The following is a 20329-nucleotide window of genomic DNA, read 5'->3' on the forward strand; positions in this document are numbered from 1 at the left end:
TTCCTCTCCCCTTCCCCCAGGGAGCCCCCTCCTGCTGCCTCTTCTCAGCTCTAACCCTTCTGTTCCTCTTTTTTTGTAGCTCTCTGCAGCAAGGCAGGCAATCGTGGCTACAGGACCGTCCCTATGCACTTAAAGAGAATTTGCCAAGAGAGATCATAAATCTCTTTACCATATCCTTCATTAAAAACATGTTTTCTTTGCCTTAAAGCTTTATTTGATAGAAAGACAAGACTTTGGCAGTGGCAGACCCAAGCAGGACTAAAGTGTTACTGTATAATAACAGCTCCTTGCTTTACCTGTAATTTTTCAAACACTTCCAAACCCACTGGTAAATTCCTAGAAAGCCTTCATGACACCATCGGTTGCAAGCAGTGAAGCATTCCACAAATGAATGGAGGCAGCTGATTTTTCTCTGTACTGCAATGAATTAGGATGGAGAGCGTGCTGGTCACCAGCTAACAGGATGGGAATTGCCAGCTCTGGAAGAAAAATATCTCAGAGAGCTCCAGCTCCACTGCTGCCTTTTGTCTAATATCCACTATGCCAAGATGGATTTGCTAACAATAATTACTGGTGACAGCAAATACTGACAAGTACTCAACCATTATGCTTCAGTTTCTTCCTGTTGCTGCTTCATGAAGTTGCCCTAAAGCAATAGCTGGCATCAACACAGAGGACTGAAGCTGGATACAGCTTAATATTCTCTTTCATGATCTTTTTTAAAGATACCAAGATTGCAGGTGAATTTGAAGTACAGACCACCTACAGGGTGGCTCCATCGTGTTGCACTTCAGTTCAAGACTACCACTGAACTCAATGAAGTCAACAACCCCATTTCTGGGCACATGCCTTGGGGCCAGTCCTGTTCTCCATGAAGTCATTATTTTTTACAGATTTAACTCGTCTTTAAAGCAAGTAACTAACTGCCCTTGTTAACCACACCAAGATTAAACTGAGTTAATCCCTCAGCACTAGAGAGAAATACCACAATTACTTTCTAATTAATGGAGTCATATTTTAATGGATCCATGATCTACAAATCTGAAACACATTGCTAAGTGCAATATGGAAAATTGCTCCCTGGTTTAGTGCCAATACTGCCAAGGGAGATATTCCAAGCATAAATTTGCCCTTTGTGTTTAATAGTGTGGTAGATTTAAAACTGCCCCCATTAAAACATTGATGTTATCCTGAAGATACACTTGAGCCACTGGGTCAACAACTTCTCAAAAGTCATTCATGACTGTCTCAGGTAGCTGTACAATTGCACAAGCATGACATAATTTCCTATGTTGTGCTGTAGAGATACCATTTTTTTTCTCTATAATATTTGTAACTGCTTTTTCTAAGTAAGAAACAGAAGAGTATTTCAAAGTTTTCCTTCTAAAATACTGAAAACACACACAGATTTTAACATTATGTAAAGCCTGTATGAGAATGAGGTGTAAAATCTTACAACAGATTAAACTTTGTTAAAAAATAGGGTTTATATGTCATTTTATCACTGTGAGCTACTACTGAAAGAAAGACCTGCTGGGAAGTAGCTCTGTTATTACCTTTACTGAAGATCTCAATGCTCTAATGACCATTACAAATCCTTTAGCACTGACAGAAGTAATCACAATACACTCAGCTGGATAACAGTGCTCCCTCACATCAGCCCTTAGTTCTTGCACAAGGCAGAGGTAAAGCCTCAGGTGGGTATTTGTGCATGTAACACTTACTGGCACTTTTGGCAAATCTTAGGCTTAACAGCTGTCACCTGCACTTCTGCTAGAGCCTTCCCAAACCTGCACTTGGTCCTCAGGCTGCCTTACACACACATATCTCCTACACCTCCTAGCATCACGATGCTGCAGACCATGCTCTCCCTGCTGGCTTTGGCACACCTCCTCTACTTCTAATGCAGTCAGATCACTCAGCCTTCTGCTACAAAACCAGGCCCATCTCCTCCCTAAACTCCCCTGGCTTCCTAGACTGCATGAGTGTGCCTCAGCTGTTCCTGTGCCTTCACACTTGGGGGCTTTTGAGACACTCGGCAGAAGCATCAGCATCTTTGCTCTGGTTTGGGGCTGTCTGTTCTATGAACTGCAATTCCACCAGGTGCTTTGTCAAACTGCTGGGGTTTAGCTACTCCACCTCCCTGGCTCATCTTCAGTTATGAAACAGGAACTGAAGAATACCAGAAGCTTCATCACTGTGAACTTAAGCTGTAAACTGCATTTCTTTATAGTGTATGAGATCATTTATTTTAAAAAAAAGTCACCAGTTCTCCAACAAACTTTCCAGTTACCTCTATATGCTATGTATTTGTCACTCTTTCTCATAGAAAACTAATTCTTCATTCAGTTCTGTGTTCCCTTAATTTTCCCTGTTATTTGAGAACTCTTCTGACTACCAGGAAACATAAAATTTTCCCTAGCAGAAGGCAAGACTAAGGAAATAAACTTAAAATGTTGTCTACAGAGCTGACACTTTCAGCTAGGAAATCACACTGGATGCTTTTCAAAACAACTCAAGTTCTGCAGCTTCATTAAACCCTTAGTGATCTTTTTTGGTTTTATCAGTCACCTGTGTGAAGTCCCCCACAGACAGCTCCAATGTTTCCACTCTGAGGGGGATTTTCACAAGTAGCACCAGTGCCCTGATGGAGTACTACCAGTGACAGGGAACACCTGGAAACCTAATACCATGCCCATGAAAGAATTGCAGACAGTGCATTTTTGGGCAAGCGTTGGCTATTCATGGAGGTCAAGAACCTAAAGAAATCAAATAAACCACAGATAAACAGCAATGACTGCACAGAGCTCCTCCTACCAAAGCAAACCCATCTCCTGCTATAAACACCACCCTATCTTGTAGCAGTCATCAGGCCCCAGAAAAGATGGATCAGAAATTTCCTCTCAGTCAGAAGTTGTATGAAAGACAATTTTTAACAAAGAAAGTCCTTTCTGAGTAATTTCTCCAAGCTAAAACAGTTTCTTACTGCTTTTCCCCCATGCCTGCTTCTAGCTACAAAGTGTCTAAGAAATATTTCATGCTCTAATTTGCACTGGAAAGATAATGAAATTAGGGCACTTGCCAGATTGCAGGAATACAGCAGATCAATAAATCCAATATGTGACTCACACTCTGGCACAGGTAAGCCAAACCAGGTGTGTGGTGGCAGGTACCAGAACTGCCCTCCTGCTCCAGGTATAAAACAGAATCCAATGTGCACAAATGCCATAGATTTTGTGTATTGCTACCATGACTTCAAAACAGCTTTTATCTGTCCCTACGAAATGTTAAGACAATTTGGCAGCCACATCACATAAAAGATGAAAAAAATCCCACTAATAATGTTCACAGCTTAACAAAAAAAAAAAAAAAAACAAACAAAAAAAACCAAAATATAAAACCCCACACACTGTCAGGCAGAGAAGCTGCTGAAGAGCCAAGTGATATAATATTACTTTTAGTACCAACTAAAATGTTTTTATTTAAAGACATCTGTGAAAGATTTCCATAGTTTGAGAAGCTCATATTTATGGAAGCCAGGAGCCAGGCAGGTTTACCTCAACTCTCATGGGAGTAGGTGAATGACATTAAAGCATTTTAATCCTGTCTCTATACTCCAGGGACGTGAACATGAACATACACAACACATGTCTGTGCCACCATGCAAAGGTCCATTTGTTGGGCAGGGACATTTACACAATTTACAGTGCTAATTTCTGCACTTCCAATACATTTTTTTAGACTGTTCCTCCTTACACAGACCTTCCCTGATGCCTTGTCAGCTTGGCATTATCACCTTACTGTAGCTGCTTGTTTAACCTTGGGCTGGCACTAATGTTAGTTAAACAGAGGCTGTGCAGTGGCAGCATACAACAAAGAAAAACACAAGGCAACTGGTGCAGCAGAAAAAGAGGGCTTCCACACTATTTGATAATAAATTTGCCTCACAGTGAGGGCATTGGGGCTTAGAAAACACAAGAGGTTTTATGTCCAAGAAAGCTGCAATGTAGGAAATAAGGTTGAGAATTGAAACAGATTGTAATTAAATTAGTCCAAAAAACTGTGCAGGCATTTATCCCTGACTTGAGCAGTTCATTGGCTTAAATTTATACCAGTTTAATTGGTTTGACTAAAACTGAAATATGTTCCTCTTAAAACAAGCATCACTGTTTTTATTGTATTTAAATAAAAGACAATTCAGATTATATGAGCACAACTTGCTGGATAGAAAAACAGCAGGAGAACAGAGACCATCAAGAAGCAGAAATATTCAGCTAGTCCACCCAAGACTCATGTTTAATAACATTTATAGCTGAATCACATCTGTAAAAGCAGACAAACTTGGTTCCATGAGAACAAATAAATGCAGAACAATGTTTGCAAAGTAAAGCCATTACCAGCAGTACTCTGGTGAAAAACCTCTTCTAGAACTAATGCCAATTTTTTGACTCAGTGTTTAAATTAGCATTTGAGTAACTTCAGTAGTACCTGAACTGATGCAGAAGAAAGCTTGTCTCAGTTCACTCTAAAGACAGTAAGGCTAGGCAAGGTGAAGGAGATCCACTCCTGAAGTCCAAAAAGAACATGGGCTTGACAAGCTGAATTATCAAGAACTCCAAAGGAACAAAGAGACCAGCAGAAAACAAATTAATTTGCTGAAACTAACCCTAAGGAGAATCTGACCAGGGATCTATTCAGCTTCAGGCCAAATCTATTTTGTCACATATTTCAGAAAAAATTACAGCATGAGCTATGAAGTACAACCATACACAATGGAGTCTGAAGTGTGATCCTTCCCAACTGAAAAATACTGAAAGCCTCCCAGCAGCCCCATCCAACACAGGACATAAAGCAGCTGTAATCTCTGCATGGTGCAGAGATTATTCAATAGCTAGTCTGCTCTTAACACATCTCCTGCACATCCATACAATTCCACTTCCTATTTTCTTAGCAGAAATAGGCAAGTACTCTAAAGAAACCCTCTTCACAAATGACCTCCAGGTGCTGTGTGCTTTAACCTTGATTTCTAAATGCACTGCTCACACTGTTCTTGATTGTTTTCTGTCCCTTCCTATGACCCTTCTGCTGCTGTGTCACTCCCCAGTGCCATTTCCTCTGTCTTCACAGTTTACTGCTCTTCTGATTTGGGAAAACAGCCTGGTACAATGAGGGGAAGAGGCAGATGACCTAATGGAGCTCTTCCATCTCTAACTCCTATGAACAGTTCCTCTAAGTGACTCTTTTGTTGGTTTGTTTGTTCCGTCTAGCATGAATTAGGTTTTTAACAAGTGCATTGTTTGCTCAAATGGAAAGAAGGAAAACATATTAAAGCAACCAGCTGGATCTAGCTGACCTAAAAATTCACCTGCCTGTTTTCTAACTAGACAATGTCTCACAGCTCTATGATACAGTGACTGTGCAGACAAAATAAATTAAATTCTGAAAGACACCACATTTTTAATGCATTTTGGCCCAGTTCTTTGATATGAGATTTTTTGCATCAAGCTGGCAACAAGAAAGGGCATAAATGCTAGTACTTGCTTTCCCTAACACAGTAGCAGGGCTTTGCTCTTTATCACAAGCTTGTGCTCATTATGTTTTCCCTAACATTTCCCTTTCCTCATGTATTCTAAAAGCCAGGTACTAAATCAGCATTTTAAGATTTTATAGTAAAATTAGGCAGGATGCATTTTTAACTGCACTGTTATACCAGAAGAGACAAGCATAAGCACAATAAAAACTAATTTATTTTCCTTGAAGATTCAGTTACACTGACTATATTTTTTATTCCGAGACAGCTGTAGAGAAAAACTACAGATCTGATTTAAAGATGCATAAAACGTAGCTTGCAATTTATTTGTGAAATTGCCTGATAGTGGAAACTCCACACAGATTCTGCAGCTGATGACCAAGGCAATTGGCTTTATGCAATTGCCAAATGAAGATATAAATTACATGAAGGCATAGAGAGCAGAAACAAATCAAATCATTGTCTGAGTTACTGAGGGCTTAGAACTGGAAGAAAACAATTTAGTACTTGAGACCAAAGCTTCTGCAGTTTACAAATAAATCCCTGTAAACTCCTGGGGGGGGGATGGGGGGGGGGGGGGAAGGAACCCAACCAAACCACAGCAGAGACAGTGATGGATTCCAAAATGAGAAGTGACATGCCCAAAGAAAGCTAGCTGACAAAATCCTGTGTTTAAGGACACAGTCCTGCATGCAAGCTCCCCCATAAGTCCAGCAGCACCAGGAGAAGCACGAGGCCAGCCCTGAATCACTGGCCTGTATAAGGGGTCATTTGTAGCTATTCTCAGAGTGCTCAGACCGTGTCCCATTTAAGTCCATTTTGCACTGGAATAAAGGTTTACATAAGATACCAAGGAAAGATGAATGACACACTGAAAGCAAAGGCTCTGTGGAGGAAATAACAGAAGAGCTTTTGGAGGAAGGAAGAGTTACTTTTTTCACCATGAGTGCTATGTAGTGCCACTAGAGATCACAGAACTGTGACTTACACAGCTGGCTCAATGCAAGTGTACATGTGTGTCTGCTGGTGTGTAGAGGGCTGACCATCTAGCCCTGGTGACTCTGCATGGCCTATTTAATCACAACCCATTCTCAAATGCCACTGCTGAGAAGCACAAGAAGCACGACTTTGTGCAGTGTGCTGGCTGCTGGGGCTATCATTCCCTGTCCCTGCTTCCCAAGAGGCTGCTGTGTCCCTGAAGTGTCCAGCAGATAAGGCTGTTAAAGGCATGGCAGCAGCGATCTGACCTGGGGATCTGAATGGGCTCAAACCTGCAGGTACACTCTGCTGGACTAGTCAGAAAGGGCTCCTACAAACGTGCTTCTCTGCTGTTTTCCTCTCCAAAGTCTGAGCAAAGCCCATTTCTCTGCTTGCAGGCAGAACCGTGCACACCCAGATGTGAGCTCTGCCCGAACGATGCTGCAGCAGGACCCTGACTCGAGTTTCAGGGCTCACACTGATCTGCTAGGTCTTGTTATGAGAGGCATTAAAGTTATCCTGTGTCTCTTTAAACAGGTCATTGTCCTGGTTTAGAGCAATTTTGGGAGAAATTAGGTTTTTAACAAATGTATTGTTTGCTCAAATGGCATGAAGGAAAACATGTTAAAGCAACCAGCTGGATCTAGCTGACCTAAAAATTCACCTGCCTGTTTTCTAACTAGACAATGTCTCACAGCTCTATGATACAGTGACCGCTCAGACAAAATAAATTAAATTCTGAAAGACACCACATTTTTGATGCATTTCGGCCCAGTTCTTTGATATGAGATTTTTTGCATCAAGCTGGCAACAAGAAAGGGCATAAATGCTAGTACTTGCTTTCCCCAACAGAGTAGCAGGGCTTTGCTCTCTATCACAAGCGTGTGCTCATTATGTTTTCTCTAACATTTCCCTTTCCTCATGTATTCTAAAAGCCAGGTACTAAATCAGCATTTTAAGATTTTATAGTAAAATTAGGCAGGATACATTTTTTAACTGCACTGTTACACCAGAAGGACAGCAAGCTTTCCAGATATATTGCAAATACTGCGTTCTCTTGGATTCTGATGGTGGGCTGGAACAGCTTGTTCCAGATAAACAAAGACCTTCATTATTTATAGGCTTTCAAGGACTCTTCTCACTGTAAGGCCTGGAAGCCTGGCTCTACAGTCACAACACCCAGGTGAAAGGAGGCAGAAATATCCATCTCTTCTACAAACAGGAAACTGAGGCACGGATTGTCCCACTGGCATACTTCACCCTGCTCAGCAGCTGCTTCAGGGAATTAACTGGGGTGCCAGAATAGGGTCTGCACAGCTCCCCAGGAACTAAAACATCAAATGCATTACAGTTCTTCTCAAGGAACAGGAACAGGTGTAAATGACTGATTTACAACGGGTTTGGCTGTTCACTGCTCACAGCTATAACCTATTCAAGCTTCTTGCCTAACAGCACTCAGGTGTGGGTGCAGAACACCTACCCATACCAGCTCCAGTGGGTTTTAAACCAGCCTTAATTGGTTTGAAGCAATGGGAGACCTCTCCAAAGCCTGCCTTATACCCCTGTGATGTGTGTTTTGCTGTGTGCTCAAACACAGCAAAACAAACACTGCCCTGACTTATTTCAAGTAGACACAGTTCAACAAAGCAGAAAGGAAATTGAAGCTTTCCTCTTGATGTGAAGGGCACTAGGAACAGAGCCAAGCCAAAGGGAAAATCCTTGGGACCTGTTTGAGGACAGCATCTACAATAATGTTCTTTCTGTAATAACAACAGAGAGGGAGCATTTTTGCATGATAGATGATCAGCTCAGAATTTTCTAGGAACTGAATTGCTCTTTGAGTTGCAGAGGCTGTCACAGAATGTAAAAAACATTATCCACCACACCAAGCAAATGTAAATAATCCCATGGAAGCTTACTAACAAGCCAGGGAAAGATGGGCAAAACTATAACATCACTGCAGTGTCACACACTGTTCTCTTCAATGTGGTACAGCAACAAGGTAATACCCAGAAGAAGCTGCTTTTCTTCCTATCATCTGCTCAAAAGAGGTAAAATATTTCAAATTGGTGACAGAACCAGATATCCCACCTACTTAATATATATTCAACTGTGTAACAACTCTAGGACAGGGAAAAATAATGGATTATAAGGCTCCAAAATTCTGGAGCTGGATTAACCTTATCCTATGTGTTCCTTTCTAAACAAAGCGAGCAAGTCCATCTGAAATGTCCTATCATTTGTTGACAGTGCCCAGAGCAAACTGGAGGCTGCCCAGGGAATTTGAGAGCAAAATATCACTCAGCACATGAAAAGTGGCCTTGAAAGAAAAGTGTGGTCACAGATGAGGTATTTGCTGAGGTGTCAGCATTAAGCACACACAAAGAGAGGACTTTTGCCCAAATCATAGCATGGTTAAAGCTGTAACAAACATAAATCAAGAGTGATGCTGTCTCTATTAGAAAAACAACAGCTTTGGAATAGTAAGAAACGGCACTGGAAACAAAGATAATAAACTGGCCTATGACAAGTACTGTAGGCTTGTCCTCCTACAATTCAACATCTGTATCAATGATCAAACAACCCTGCACAGCTCCACGAATCTAAACTGACAAATGACTCATAACATAAGCAAAGGGTCTGTGAGGCTTCAATGCATGTGAACATCCATGTTTTTCACATTTCAGAATATATGAAGCTAATCTTTAGCCCCTTAAAAGTTTAGAATTGCATCTGATTTGTCCACTGCCGAAATCCAGCTCACCTGGAAATGGCAGGAAAGAACATTCATTTTCTATGTATGCTCTAAGAAATGTTTTGCCCAATTAACATGATGAAAACATTGCCGGCTACAGCACAACCTCTTAATAGAAAATCCAAAAGAAAACAATTGTAAATGCTAATTTTCAGCTTAGTGAACAATCAGAAAGCAATGCTGTTACTGAACTTGTATCATCAGGAAGAGAATCTTCAAGAAGAGAATCAAACTGTAAATGCCAAAAATGGTCTCTGAAAAACTGTTGAAAGATAAAGGATAATATTAAAAACACAGATGACATACTCAAGATGGGCAATGCCTCAAATACATGAGCATGCAAATAGAATTATGGGGGTTTTTTGCATCCATGAACACATGCAGCTGTACAGCTACAGCAAAACTGTGCCTGTGTAGCACTACATGTAGTAGCACCCTGTGCTAAGACTATTACTTCATGCCGGTTCATTTTTTCTAGCTTTTACCCTCTATATTTCAGGCAATACTTCCTAGCAATTATGAAGGGGTTTGTCAAATTTTAAGCAGGCCTTGCCACAGGGCAGAATTCAGGGCTCTGATGTTGATAATTTGATAATAAATATTCATGTTCTGTTCTCAAAAAATAATTATTGTACTCTGAACTATAAATTTATAAAGACAGTTTATAACAAACAAACTATAAACTATGGAGCCTATTTTAAAAAATACTTATGCTTTTCTTCATCCAGGATCAAAAACCCTCTCTACCAGTTTCTTCAGACTTTAAAATCAGAGAAGTGAAACCTGTATCATGCATCTGGTAATAAATTTACATAGCAACTGACCTGCCAGCTACGTTGACAATAATTTCATAGTAAATGTTAACACTTGAAGTTTCTTTTCCATACTCATTTGATCAAGAATTTCCTTTATTTTAATGGAGGTTGAGAAACTGTACATCAAAAGAAATTATATTATTATTGCTGATTTTAGGTGGACTACCTGTAATTTTTAATTAATTGCATGATGATAAGCAATTGTATAATTTTATAAGAGTAGAATATGCAATTTCATGTGGCAACCTTAGAGACTGTATTTCAGATGCAGTAATTTCAAGTTCACATTCTGGAAAAATCAAAAATATCTTCTTTTATTCAGTGCTTTACAGTTTCCCAGCTTAACTTCTGTTAAGCACATGGACTTCCTCAAGATAATAAAGAAAATAATACTGCTATACTGACACATTAAGAATATTCCTTCTGCAAAGAAATCTGCCTACAGTGGTAACCTTAAACACCACCTTTACACAGACTTCTCTGTGCTGCTAAAAGCTATTCATTCAGGGCTCTGGACAAATATGTGCTAGTCCACGCCACTGGGTATGTAAAAAACTAAGCCTGGATTTAAAAAGAAATTCAGTTTCTAAGCTTTTTCTCAGGACCACAGGAAAACCCAGGCTGGAAGGAACCTCAGGATGTCTTCAATTCAATCTCCTGCTCAAAGCAGGGTAGGCTGTGAGCTCAGACCAGGTTTTTAAGGCTTGATCCAGCTGGGTCTTGAGAGCTCCCAAGGATGGAAACTGCAGTCTCTCTTGGTAACCCACTTCCCAACTGTGCTTGTGGAGACAATTCTTCCTTATACCCCACGTGAACTTTTTTTATTTCAGTTAATGGCATCATCTCTTGCCCTCCTGTCATACAGCACTGCTGAGCCTGGCCCCACCTCCATCATCTTCCTCTAGACTGTGGAAGGCTGCTACTACACCACTCCAGAGACTTCTCCAGACTGAACACACTCTGTTCTTTCAAACTCTCTATGTCAAAGGTTTAAAAAACCTTCTTTCTCAGTAAAAGTAATTCAAATTCTAACATTTATTACAGAGGTGATGACTCTTAACACAACAGTCTAAATGAAATTAAACAAGTGGACATTATTTGTGTGGCAGTGACATCTCTGAATCCTAGTAAAAATTATTCCAGTCAGAACCTCATGGAATTAAACCCTATTTGTATATCAGGAAAAACAATTTTCTGTGCTTACTAGAAATGTTTTTTATCAATATGGTGTGTGATATGCTCTAATAGGTACACTGAATTAGCAGTAGCTGAGTACTGGCTGAGAAGTTATATGCTGCGCTTCATTAATGCTTCAAGTATATTCTAAAATAAAACTCAAAACACACTGCAGACCTCAAAGGAAGAAGTAAATGAGTAACTCTGCTGGAATGGTATTAATGAGATTAGTTTGCAAAACTAGTACTAAACTATGGGCCAAGATGCACAAAAAAACCCAGACGGGTAAAACTTATTGATCATTTTTAAAGATAGTTTCAACTATTCCCACTTAAGTTTTGAGTCCTCTAATGTACACACCAAAGGGTGCTTTCCATAAGTGCAACACTGGATTTTCCTCTGCCACAGCATATGGTAATACTTCCTAAATTGCCCTTCTGCAACAGGTGCTCTATTTTATGATGTAATTTTACCTGGACCTTTAATGTGTAAAGCCATAAAAAAATGAGGTTGTTTCCAAGGCAAATGGGGTCACCCATTGACTTCATCCTGTGTTAAAATGGGAGGCATCAAGGTGCAAACACCGAAGTGACTACAAACATGACATATTAGAGTCACATACTGCTTGGATTTATGCTTAACTACCACTAAAGCCAGGCTTTTAAGATGAAGTTTGGGCATGCAGTCTCTCCACAGCAGCCATCATTTCATGTGGGTAGCCAAAATTGATTATCAAAAGCCACAATCAGTGCCGAGTGCCTTGAGCTGCCTCTCTGAGATGTGCTTACCCAGCAGCACCAAGAACATGATGTGTCATCACTGTGACAAGAAGAACGTGCCAGTCCCCACATCTGTGCCCTGAGAAGGCTGATTGTGCAAATTTTACAGAGAGAATTTACAGTTTGTCTCCTTCATTCTGACACTGAAGGTCCTGCCCTCAAACCTACTAATAATTTTCAGCACTATACATTCAGCTATGATTATTCATCTAAGAAAATGGCATAACACAGGGAAGCAATGAAAATGTCTGTTCCAATTCTTTACCATGCCCACGTCTTATGTTTTTAAATGCCTGAATAAATGCAGAGCACCTGAGTGTTTACACAGTTAATACACTGATTCACCTCCTTTCCTAATATTATCCTCCTAAGGAAAAATTAATGACTAATGAAATTCACCTGAAAAATTTTCATATATCTAATTAAACAAAGGATACGGCCTATGGACTATTTTAACAAGATTTCAGTTGTGTTAAAGCTATCTCATGACTTCACAATCTTCTCTTTTACCTATGGCTTTGCAGTGTATTTCAATGCTCAATTTCCATGGGGAAAAAATCAGCATATCCACTGATCGCACACAAGTGCTAGGCCTGTAAGTAACAATCAGTGCATTAGGTGCACAAGGCAGAGACTGCAGAAACTGGAGGCGTGATTAATTTCTTACATATTACTCTGAGCAGGACGGAGAGGGAGGGCTGTGGTTGAGCTGGAAATAGTTCAAGGAAAAATGGAGGGTTGTGAAACACAGAAAATCATGAAGGTAAAGATGAAGGAACCGGGTTATTTATAAATGTATCAGGTTTTAGGTAAGTATGGTGATAATCAAACTGTAATTTTCTGTTCCTTTGATAAATGCTCTACAAACACACAGTGACAGCCAGAACCCTGGAGAGTTGACAGTCTGAACAGTTGAGGCAAATAAAGGTTAAAGGGCTCAGAGAGCGCTGACTTGCCCAAGGCTACATCACTTCCAATTGGCCAGAATGTCCTTTTACTGCTGTAGTTACTGCTATAGCAAAGAGAAGGAAAAAGACAAAGTGAAGGTTGGGTTTATGCAAGTGAGAAGAACCTAATGAGATGTCAGTGCTGCTTCGAACAGACAGGTTGGTAGGTCCATGGTTTCCCCGTTACCTGTTTTTTTGTAAGGCCCTGCCAGAGCATTCCTGACAGGTGCTGGAGGACACTCTGGAAAGCAGAGGAGAGATTAAATGCCCTCTCTCCTTGACACTCAACAGGTACATCAGAAGTGATACAAAACACGAGTCTGCCCCTTCCTTGAGATGCTCCATTCTGTCTCCGAGCTCTTGGGTATTTTCCCCGAGTAGCTTCAGACCAGTTTCCTGCCATGGCTCCTCTGCCCCCCTCCAGCTGCAGGGAGGGCAAACAGGGCTAAGACAGCATCCCAAAGCTCCTCCACCCTAGCCCTGCCACCAGGAGTGGCAACTGCAGCACTGCCGGAGGCACACAGGGACAGCACCGCTGGCTGTGAGCAGCACTTGTCACCAGCAGCGGAGAGGGGCTGGGGAGACGCCTCCCAGTCCCCTGTTGTACCCACACCCCATCTGCTGAGGTGACCCCAGGAAAGCAAATAACTTCAGCCGCGGGTTTCCTCAGCTGTTCAGCTCCCGGCCAGCCCAGCAGACCTGCCTCCAACCCGAGCACTACGGCAGCGGCTCCACTGGGTGGATCTGGCTGCGATGCTCCCTTGGTCTAGCTGAAAAGCACCAGTGCTAACTCCATGCCCTATGCCTTGACCGGGAAGACTTGTTTTTAATCCTCAGATCAGGTCACTAAGCTGAAGAACATAAACATGACATTTATAAAAGGACAGTGCCCACACATGCTCATCTGCCACGTTAGTGTTTGCTACCGAAAACTCCTCTTCCATGATTCAGAGTTATTTCGGAAATTACTCAGAACCTCTGAGTAACAGGATTTTACCCATAGTCTATTTTAGTACAAGGGCAGATATAAGAGCTTTAACAAACTCAAAGGCACAAAAAGGCTTGATGTCTGTCAGGAGACCGTAACCTTTGCAGGCTTTTGGTTTGGTTGGTTATCGTTAGCTTTGTTTGGGTTTTTTTTTAATCACTGGGAATCACATAAACAAGAAATTCACCCCAAAGGAAATTATACACCTTCCCTTCCCCTTCATTATTTCTTTTCCACAGAATCACTTTTTTTTCCACACATGCTGTCTGCAATGAAAGAGATAAAACCACACACAGTCTGCCTCCGAATCTCAAACAATAAACCCGCCAGGGACAGAAATCCCCTTCACAAAGCACAAACAAATCGGGGCGCTAAAATCCGCCGCCTAGCCGAGGAGAAGCCCCGCTGCTGCTCCGCACCGCCGGAAGGATGGACGGGCGGCTTTGGGCAGGAAACCCGCTCCGCTTACCTTGATCATGCTGGCAGGAGGGGCAGATGTTCCTGCCGGGCTCCGGGCGGGAGGATCGCCGAGCCCCGGGGGCGGATAGAGCGGCGCTGTGCGGGACCGGGGCCGGCCGGGGCTGGGGCTGCCGGTGCCGGGACTGCTGCTCGCCGCTGCCAGGCTCCGATTGCATCAGCGGGTGAGGGCGGCGCGCTCGGCGGGCGCCCGGGGAGCTCGGCGAGCAGCCGGGGCCGCCCCGCCCCGCCGCTCCCGCGGCGCGCACACCACCTCCCGGGCACCCACACCTCCCTCCCCCTGGCACCCAACCACCTCCCGGGCACCCACACCTCCCTCCCCCTGGCACCCAACCACCTCCCGAGCATCCACACCTCCCTCCCCCTGGCACCCAACCACCTCCCGGGCACCCACACCTCCCTCCCCCTGGCACCCAACCACCTCCCGGGCACCCACACCTCCCTCCCCCTGGCACCCAACCACCTCCCGGGCACCCACACCTCCCTCCCCCTGGCACCCAACCACCTCCCGGGCACCCACACCTCCCTCCCCCTGGCACCCAACCACCTCCCGGGCATCCACACCTCCCTCCCCCTGGCACCCAACCACGTCCCCGGGCACCCAACCACCTCCCGAGCATCCACACCTCCCTCCCCCTGGCACCCAACCACGTCCCCGGGCACCCAACCACCTCCCGAGCATCCACACCTCCCTCCCCCTGGCACCCAACCACCCCCCGGCACCCACCGCTCCCTCCCCCGGCCGCCGAAGCAGCGGCCGGGCCGAGCCCCCGCCCGCGGCTCCGAACCGCTGGGTCACCCCCGCCCTAACATGGCCCCGGCCGAGCGGAGACACTGCGCGGCTTGTGCTGTAATTCACAGCGAGACACGTTCTCCTCAGCCGGCACGATGCAACTCATCGTTTTCTGAGTAATTTCCTCTGTCCGACTCGGCTGGCAGTCGTCCCTCCTCGCTGTTTCCCCTCGCCTCGGCTGGTGCCGAGTGCCCCAGCACTGCCACCCAGCTCAGGGGCACAGCACCCATTGTGTCTGGGATTAGCGGGGCTGACAGATGCTTTTGCCCTCCCAGCCGGGCCCCAGGCCGTGCTGAAGGTCTGGATGTACCTGCAGAGCTCTGAGCCACCACCACTGCCTCACCTCCCGGCTCTGGGACCGGGCAGGCAGCTGGCCAGCGCCCGAAGATAAAGAATAAATACAGCAGCCTGGCAGCCTGTCCATTGTTTTGCTTCTACCTGTTCCTGTGAAACTAACAAAAAAACCACATGAATTTTTCAGAAAAAATGCTGCTGTAATGTTCACAAAGTGCTTACTTTCATCATAACTGACTTTACATTTAAGTCCTTTCTTCCTTTACTAATGTTTTCCTAAAGGTTTTCCCCTTCTGATCTTCTTTAGAGATGTTTCATCTCAATGTGACTGTCAGAAGTGCCAAGTTCTGCTTTGCACAATGCACATGAATTATTCTCTGTTGTACAGCACCAGAGATGGGTTATGTAAGTGGATTTTTTGTTCCTGCTGCTCTTCAGCCAGGTAAGAAAAGTGCTGTTTAGTGGATTTACGAGCATTTTGGATTCCAAAAGAAAACAGGTGAGCAGCACTACCCAAAACACAAATTCACATGAACAGTGATATTTCAGCAGCTGTTTAGGAGAGGAGAAAGATGGAGCAAAAAAACAGGAGGCAAGATAAAGCAGCAAAGGAGCTTCAGGCAGGTTCAACTCATCATCAGGGCAGTGCTCATGAGAGCAATTCAATCCATTCACAAGGAGTTATCTTCAGGTTACAACCACCACATGGGAATAGCCAGGCTGGCTCAGGCCCTTCAACTCAATATCCTGTCCCTGCCAGTACACTGTAATAATGCCTGCAGAAGTGTTCCAAGAAGAGAATAAACACATAGGTGCACTTTGCTTTATATACTCTTTCCACTATCCACTCTTATCCTCAAAGAATTTGTACCACATGAACTTCCTGAAAGATGAATTCTCTAGGCTTAACAGCACCTCATGGCTTTTTGTTCTATTAATTTGTTTCCTGAACCTACATAAAATCTGATATCTTTCAGATCCTGGTGCTCATCAGTTCCAAAGTTTAGCTCTGTTCTGTGGAAAAACTCATAATTTTGCTTTATTTTGAATTTGCCACTTGAAAACCTCACATCATTCTCCATTTTTCTGATACTGAGAGACTGCAAGCTCAAATGAAGAGCACTTTACCCTCTATGTAATTTGTGATTTTACAGGCAATTGTCAAATCCTCTGTCAGCCATCTCCTTTCTTCAGAGGAGGAGTTCTAATCTTTTTTGTTTACTATAAAACAGCTCAATAACCCTGATCATCCTTGATTTAGGATGGGGACATGAGCTACAAAACACTCCCAAAAAGCAGGTCATCATATTTACTTTTAATTTGCCTTTTTACTCTCTTCTATTTCTTCTCGTTATAGTTCTGTTCCCTGTTTGGACTGTTCATGAGCACTAAAGTGAACTGATCTATCTCTGAACTACTTAATTCTAAGATTTCTCTGCTGAAAAGCAACGCTTCATTTTTAACCCACCCATTTATATAAATGTAGCTTCTTTTTCTTTTTTTTTTTTTTTTGGTTATGTTTTAATTTTATACTCACAGACATTATTATATGTTGTTTTTACAACTGTATATACAGTTTCAAAAGGTCCTGCTGCAGGTAGCCTTAGTTTGGCTGAATTGTTTTAACACCCTTACCCTGAAGGCTTTAATTCTCATCAGCAAACCTTGCTCAATTTCCTGTTCTCTCAATTACAGACTCTCTTCTGCTTCTTATCTCTTGTCCAATTAAAGATAGCAACCACAAAAGCACCTTTCTTCTCTATGAGCCTTTGCTAAGGCATTTTGTCAAATGCTTTGGAAATCCAGTTAGATTATATCCCTTGGACCTTTCCTTCCTTTGGAGGAGTTTATAGATAGGTCAGGATTTCCCTTCAGAAAGGTCATGCTGAGCCTGCCTCTCAATAGCATATTTATCCATATATCTTTTTCGCATTTCTTGTTGCAAGTTGTACATTTTCTCCAGACTCACTTCAGTAGCCTGAATCCCTCTACAAAAAAAAAACAAAAAAAAAAAACAAAAAAAAAAAAAAAACACAAAAAAAAAAAAAAAACCACAAAAAAACCCCAAACAAACAGCACAACAACAAACAAAAAACACCACCAAACCAAGAAAGTGTTCGAGTGCAATTTGTTTCCAAAGCTCAGTCTACCAGACTGAACAATCAGTCTTTTGCCCAAGTTCTCTGCAACATGCTCACCATAGAGATGCATTTTAAACGGCTGCCAACCACAGAGGTACAGAGCAGAATCCATGGCCTGGGCAAAACTAAGAAATAGGAGAAGGAAAGGGAAAGAAATATTACCTGAACTACAGAGGATCTATGCAAAGCCAAACCACCACTTACTACATATCTAGGATATATTAAAAAAAAAAAATCTTTGTATTGATCTTTTGCTTTTATTCTGGGCCAAGCTGGCCCTGAGTTTGCAAGTAAAAATCAGAAAAAGAAGACCAAAACTCAGAGAAGCTGCAGAACTTACTTGAAAATTGCATCTTGCTGCAACATCCTCAAATGTGAAGTTGCCATTGATAAATGTGCCATACAGCTGTATTTTTGCAGGGATAGCTTGCATTACCTCAGTCCAGTTACAGTTCTTGATGTAGCACTCCAGAAGTTACAACGCAAAGGACATTAGGTATTTACCTCTAGTGATTCACTCAGTTGCATTGATCCATCAGTAAGAAATTACATTTTCTACACTCTGAGTATTTCATTTTCATAAAACACTATTCATTTCAACACTAGTTTTTCCATTAACACCAAGAATTCTGTGAATGCTTGACAGCACTGTTAAACTTTAGAAGTTTCAATGAGTAAATTTTTCACACATAGGAGAGAATAAGGTAATTGATAAGCTCCAAGTCCAAAGTGTTTCCATAAGTTGTAGGGATTCATGAGGGGAAGAATTTGAGTCACACATATTTTCCAAACCAGACCTAAATAAATTCTGCTTTAAGCCACTGAAGTATAAGGAACTTCTGTTGTGAAAATGAAAAGGCAGTATGATATAAAGCCAAATGGGAAATGTTGAAAGAAGAAACTTGTAGATCTATAATTCTGTAAGAATAAAGAGCACAAACCTTTCCTGATACACTTTGCAAAGCTTCCTCTACAATCCTGGTTGTAGCCTCTGAAGAGGACAGGGAGAAGATGAGTAGAAACTGAAATGAACAGGGTCCATGCCTTTATTAGTGGAGTATCTGTTTTCCTTGTGCCTGCTTCCCACAGCCCAGTCCAGTCTGGTCCTCTGTAGGTTATGGTGACAGGTCAAACACAGACTAGGGATGGGGTTCCCTTTTCCCCAACCAGCACACCCATCCAGCCCCCTCCACTGCACACATCTTTTTCATTTTGGGGTGTCTTTCATCCCCAAAACCCTCTCCCATGATTCCATGATTATTTTGCATCCTGGTCCTAGTGTGGGTGGGGGTGTAGGTGATTCCCAGGAGCAATTGGCTAATTGACATTTCAATGTCAGTACTTAGCTCAAGCCAGTGTCCCAGTCAGGCTGTTTTGTTCATAACAGAAACCAGGTTTTCCATGTAGGAGAAAGCTAGGATTCTGTGATTTTCTTTTTTCCTCTGAAATGGCATGAAAACTTCCTGTAGAAAAACGTGGAGAAACCAAATTTGATTCAATTAAATGGTATCGTTTAGACAAAGTCTGTGCTTCATTTTGATCCTGATCTTTTAAATCTTTCAAAGCCCTTTGTAATATAAGCCCTTTTGAAATGTGTTCCAAAGCTTATTAAAAAAAATTATATCTCTTACAGAAATACCAGAATGCTATGTTTTAATCTTTGTGAAATACTTTACATTAGCTTTTCTTACTAAAATTCAATCTTGCATAGTTTCTATGACTGCATGCAAGTGCATTGGCACAAATATTTAAAATAAGGAAACATCAGCTTTCATCTACATTATTCTCCAGGGGAAACCTGTGACTGATTTCAGCTACAAAATTAAAACTGGAAGGTAATTGGAGTACAAGATTTCCATATAGCTGCCTTGCAGCTATATGTTGTGGAAAGCTTTTTAAGTGAGGGAAAGACAAACCTTTGGTTAAGGATCAAGTTCATGCTGTAGAAGTTTCCTAACAGGAAAGATAAATTATTATGTAATTATTATATGCATATATAAAGTATTATGTGATTATACACATGCACATGTTCAGATATATACAAAATGTTGGGTGGGAATGATTTTTTAAATTGCTTTTATTTTGGGGAAGGAGAGGTCCTTTAAAGACTGGTCATTCGGGACTACAACAATGGTAGGAGAAGCTGATGGTTGCAATTACTGCTCTCCCTTTGGAAAAGGAGGAGGAAGGACTGTGTGCAGAAACAGAAAGATTAAAGCACCGCAGTCTGTCTCCTTGTGGAATGGGATGCAGGGTCTCAGGGGATGCTCTTTTCAAATCAGCAGGATCTTTTTGCGGCAGCACCTTCGCCCGGCGCTCCTTTCCTCACTTCCATCTCCTCGCTGTTTCCCACCTCCTCGGCCGTGCCAGCCCCGCTGTGTGCGGGCTCTGCTGTGAAACCCATTAGCAGAGTGATCTGGGTGCGAAATCCCAGATAAAAAGGCCGGCAGTAGGTAGGAAGCGATCGTCGGGGATGCTGAAGGGCGGAAAGCCTCAGCTGGCGCCCGCACAAAGAGCACGGGCTGCACAATTAACCTCGCAGAAAGAAACATCACAAACCAAGAGAGGCAGGGCAGATAAAAGGGAAAGCAGCCACACAACATCTGACAACCGCGGAAATGCTGGGGAAAAGGCTGAAAGGGAAAGGTCTGCATGC

At 42.6% G+C, this 20329-nt stretch overlaps 1 protein-coding gene across 2 annotated transcripts in view; it reads right to left on the reverse strand.

Moving 5' to 3' along the window:
- LOC110482640 (branched-chain-amino-acid aminotransferase, cytosolic) overlaps nucleotides 1-14611 on the reverse strand; it is a 59961-nt gene extending 45350 nt beyond the window's left edge. Inside the window, exon 1 of one of the 2 annotated variants that reach the window (XM_031507952.2) lies at nucleotides 14438-14611. In XM_031507952.2, the coding sequence (XP_031363812.2) occupies nucleotides 14438-14446 (9 nt within the window). In that variant the 5' untranslated portion in view covers nucleotides 14447-14611. The remainder of the gene's footprint in view (nucleotides 1-14437) is intronic. The other variant, XM_021552051.3, reaches the window with a different exon arrangement.
- Between the last annotated feature and the right edge of the window lie 5718 nt (nucleotides 14612-20329).

This window comes from Lonchura striata, chromosome 5 (genome assembly GCF_046129695.1).
Source record: "Lonchura striata isolate bLonStr1 chromosome 5, bLonStr1.mat, whole genome shotgun sequence".
In the NCBI taxonomy this organism is placed as follows: domain Eukaryota; kingdom Metazoa; phylum Chordata; class Aves; order Passeriformes; family Estrildidae; genus Lonchura; species Lonchura striata.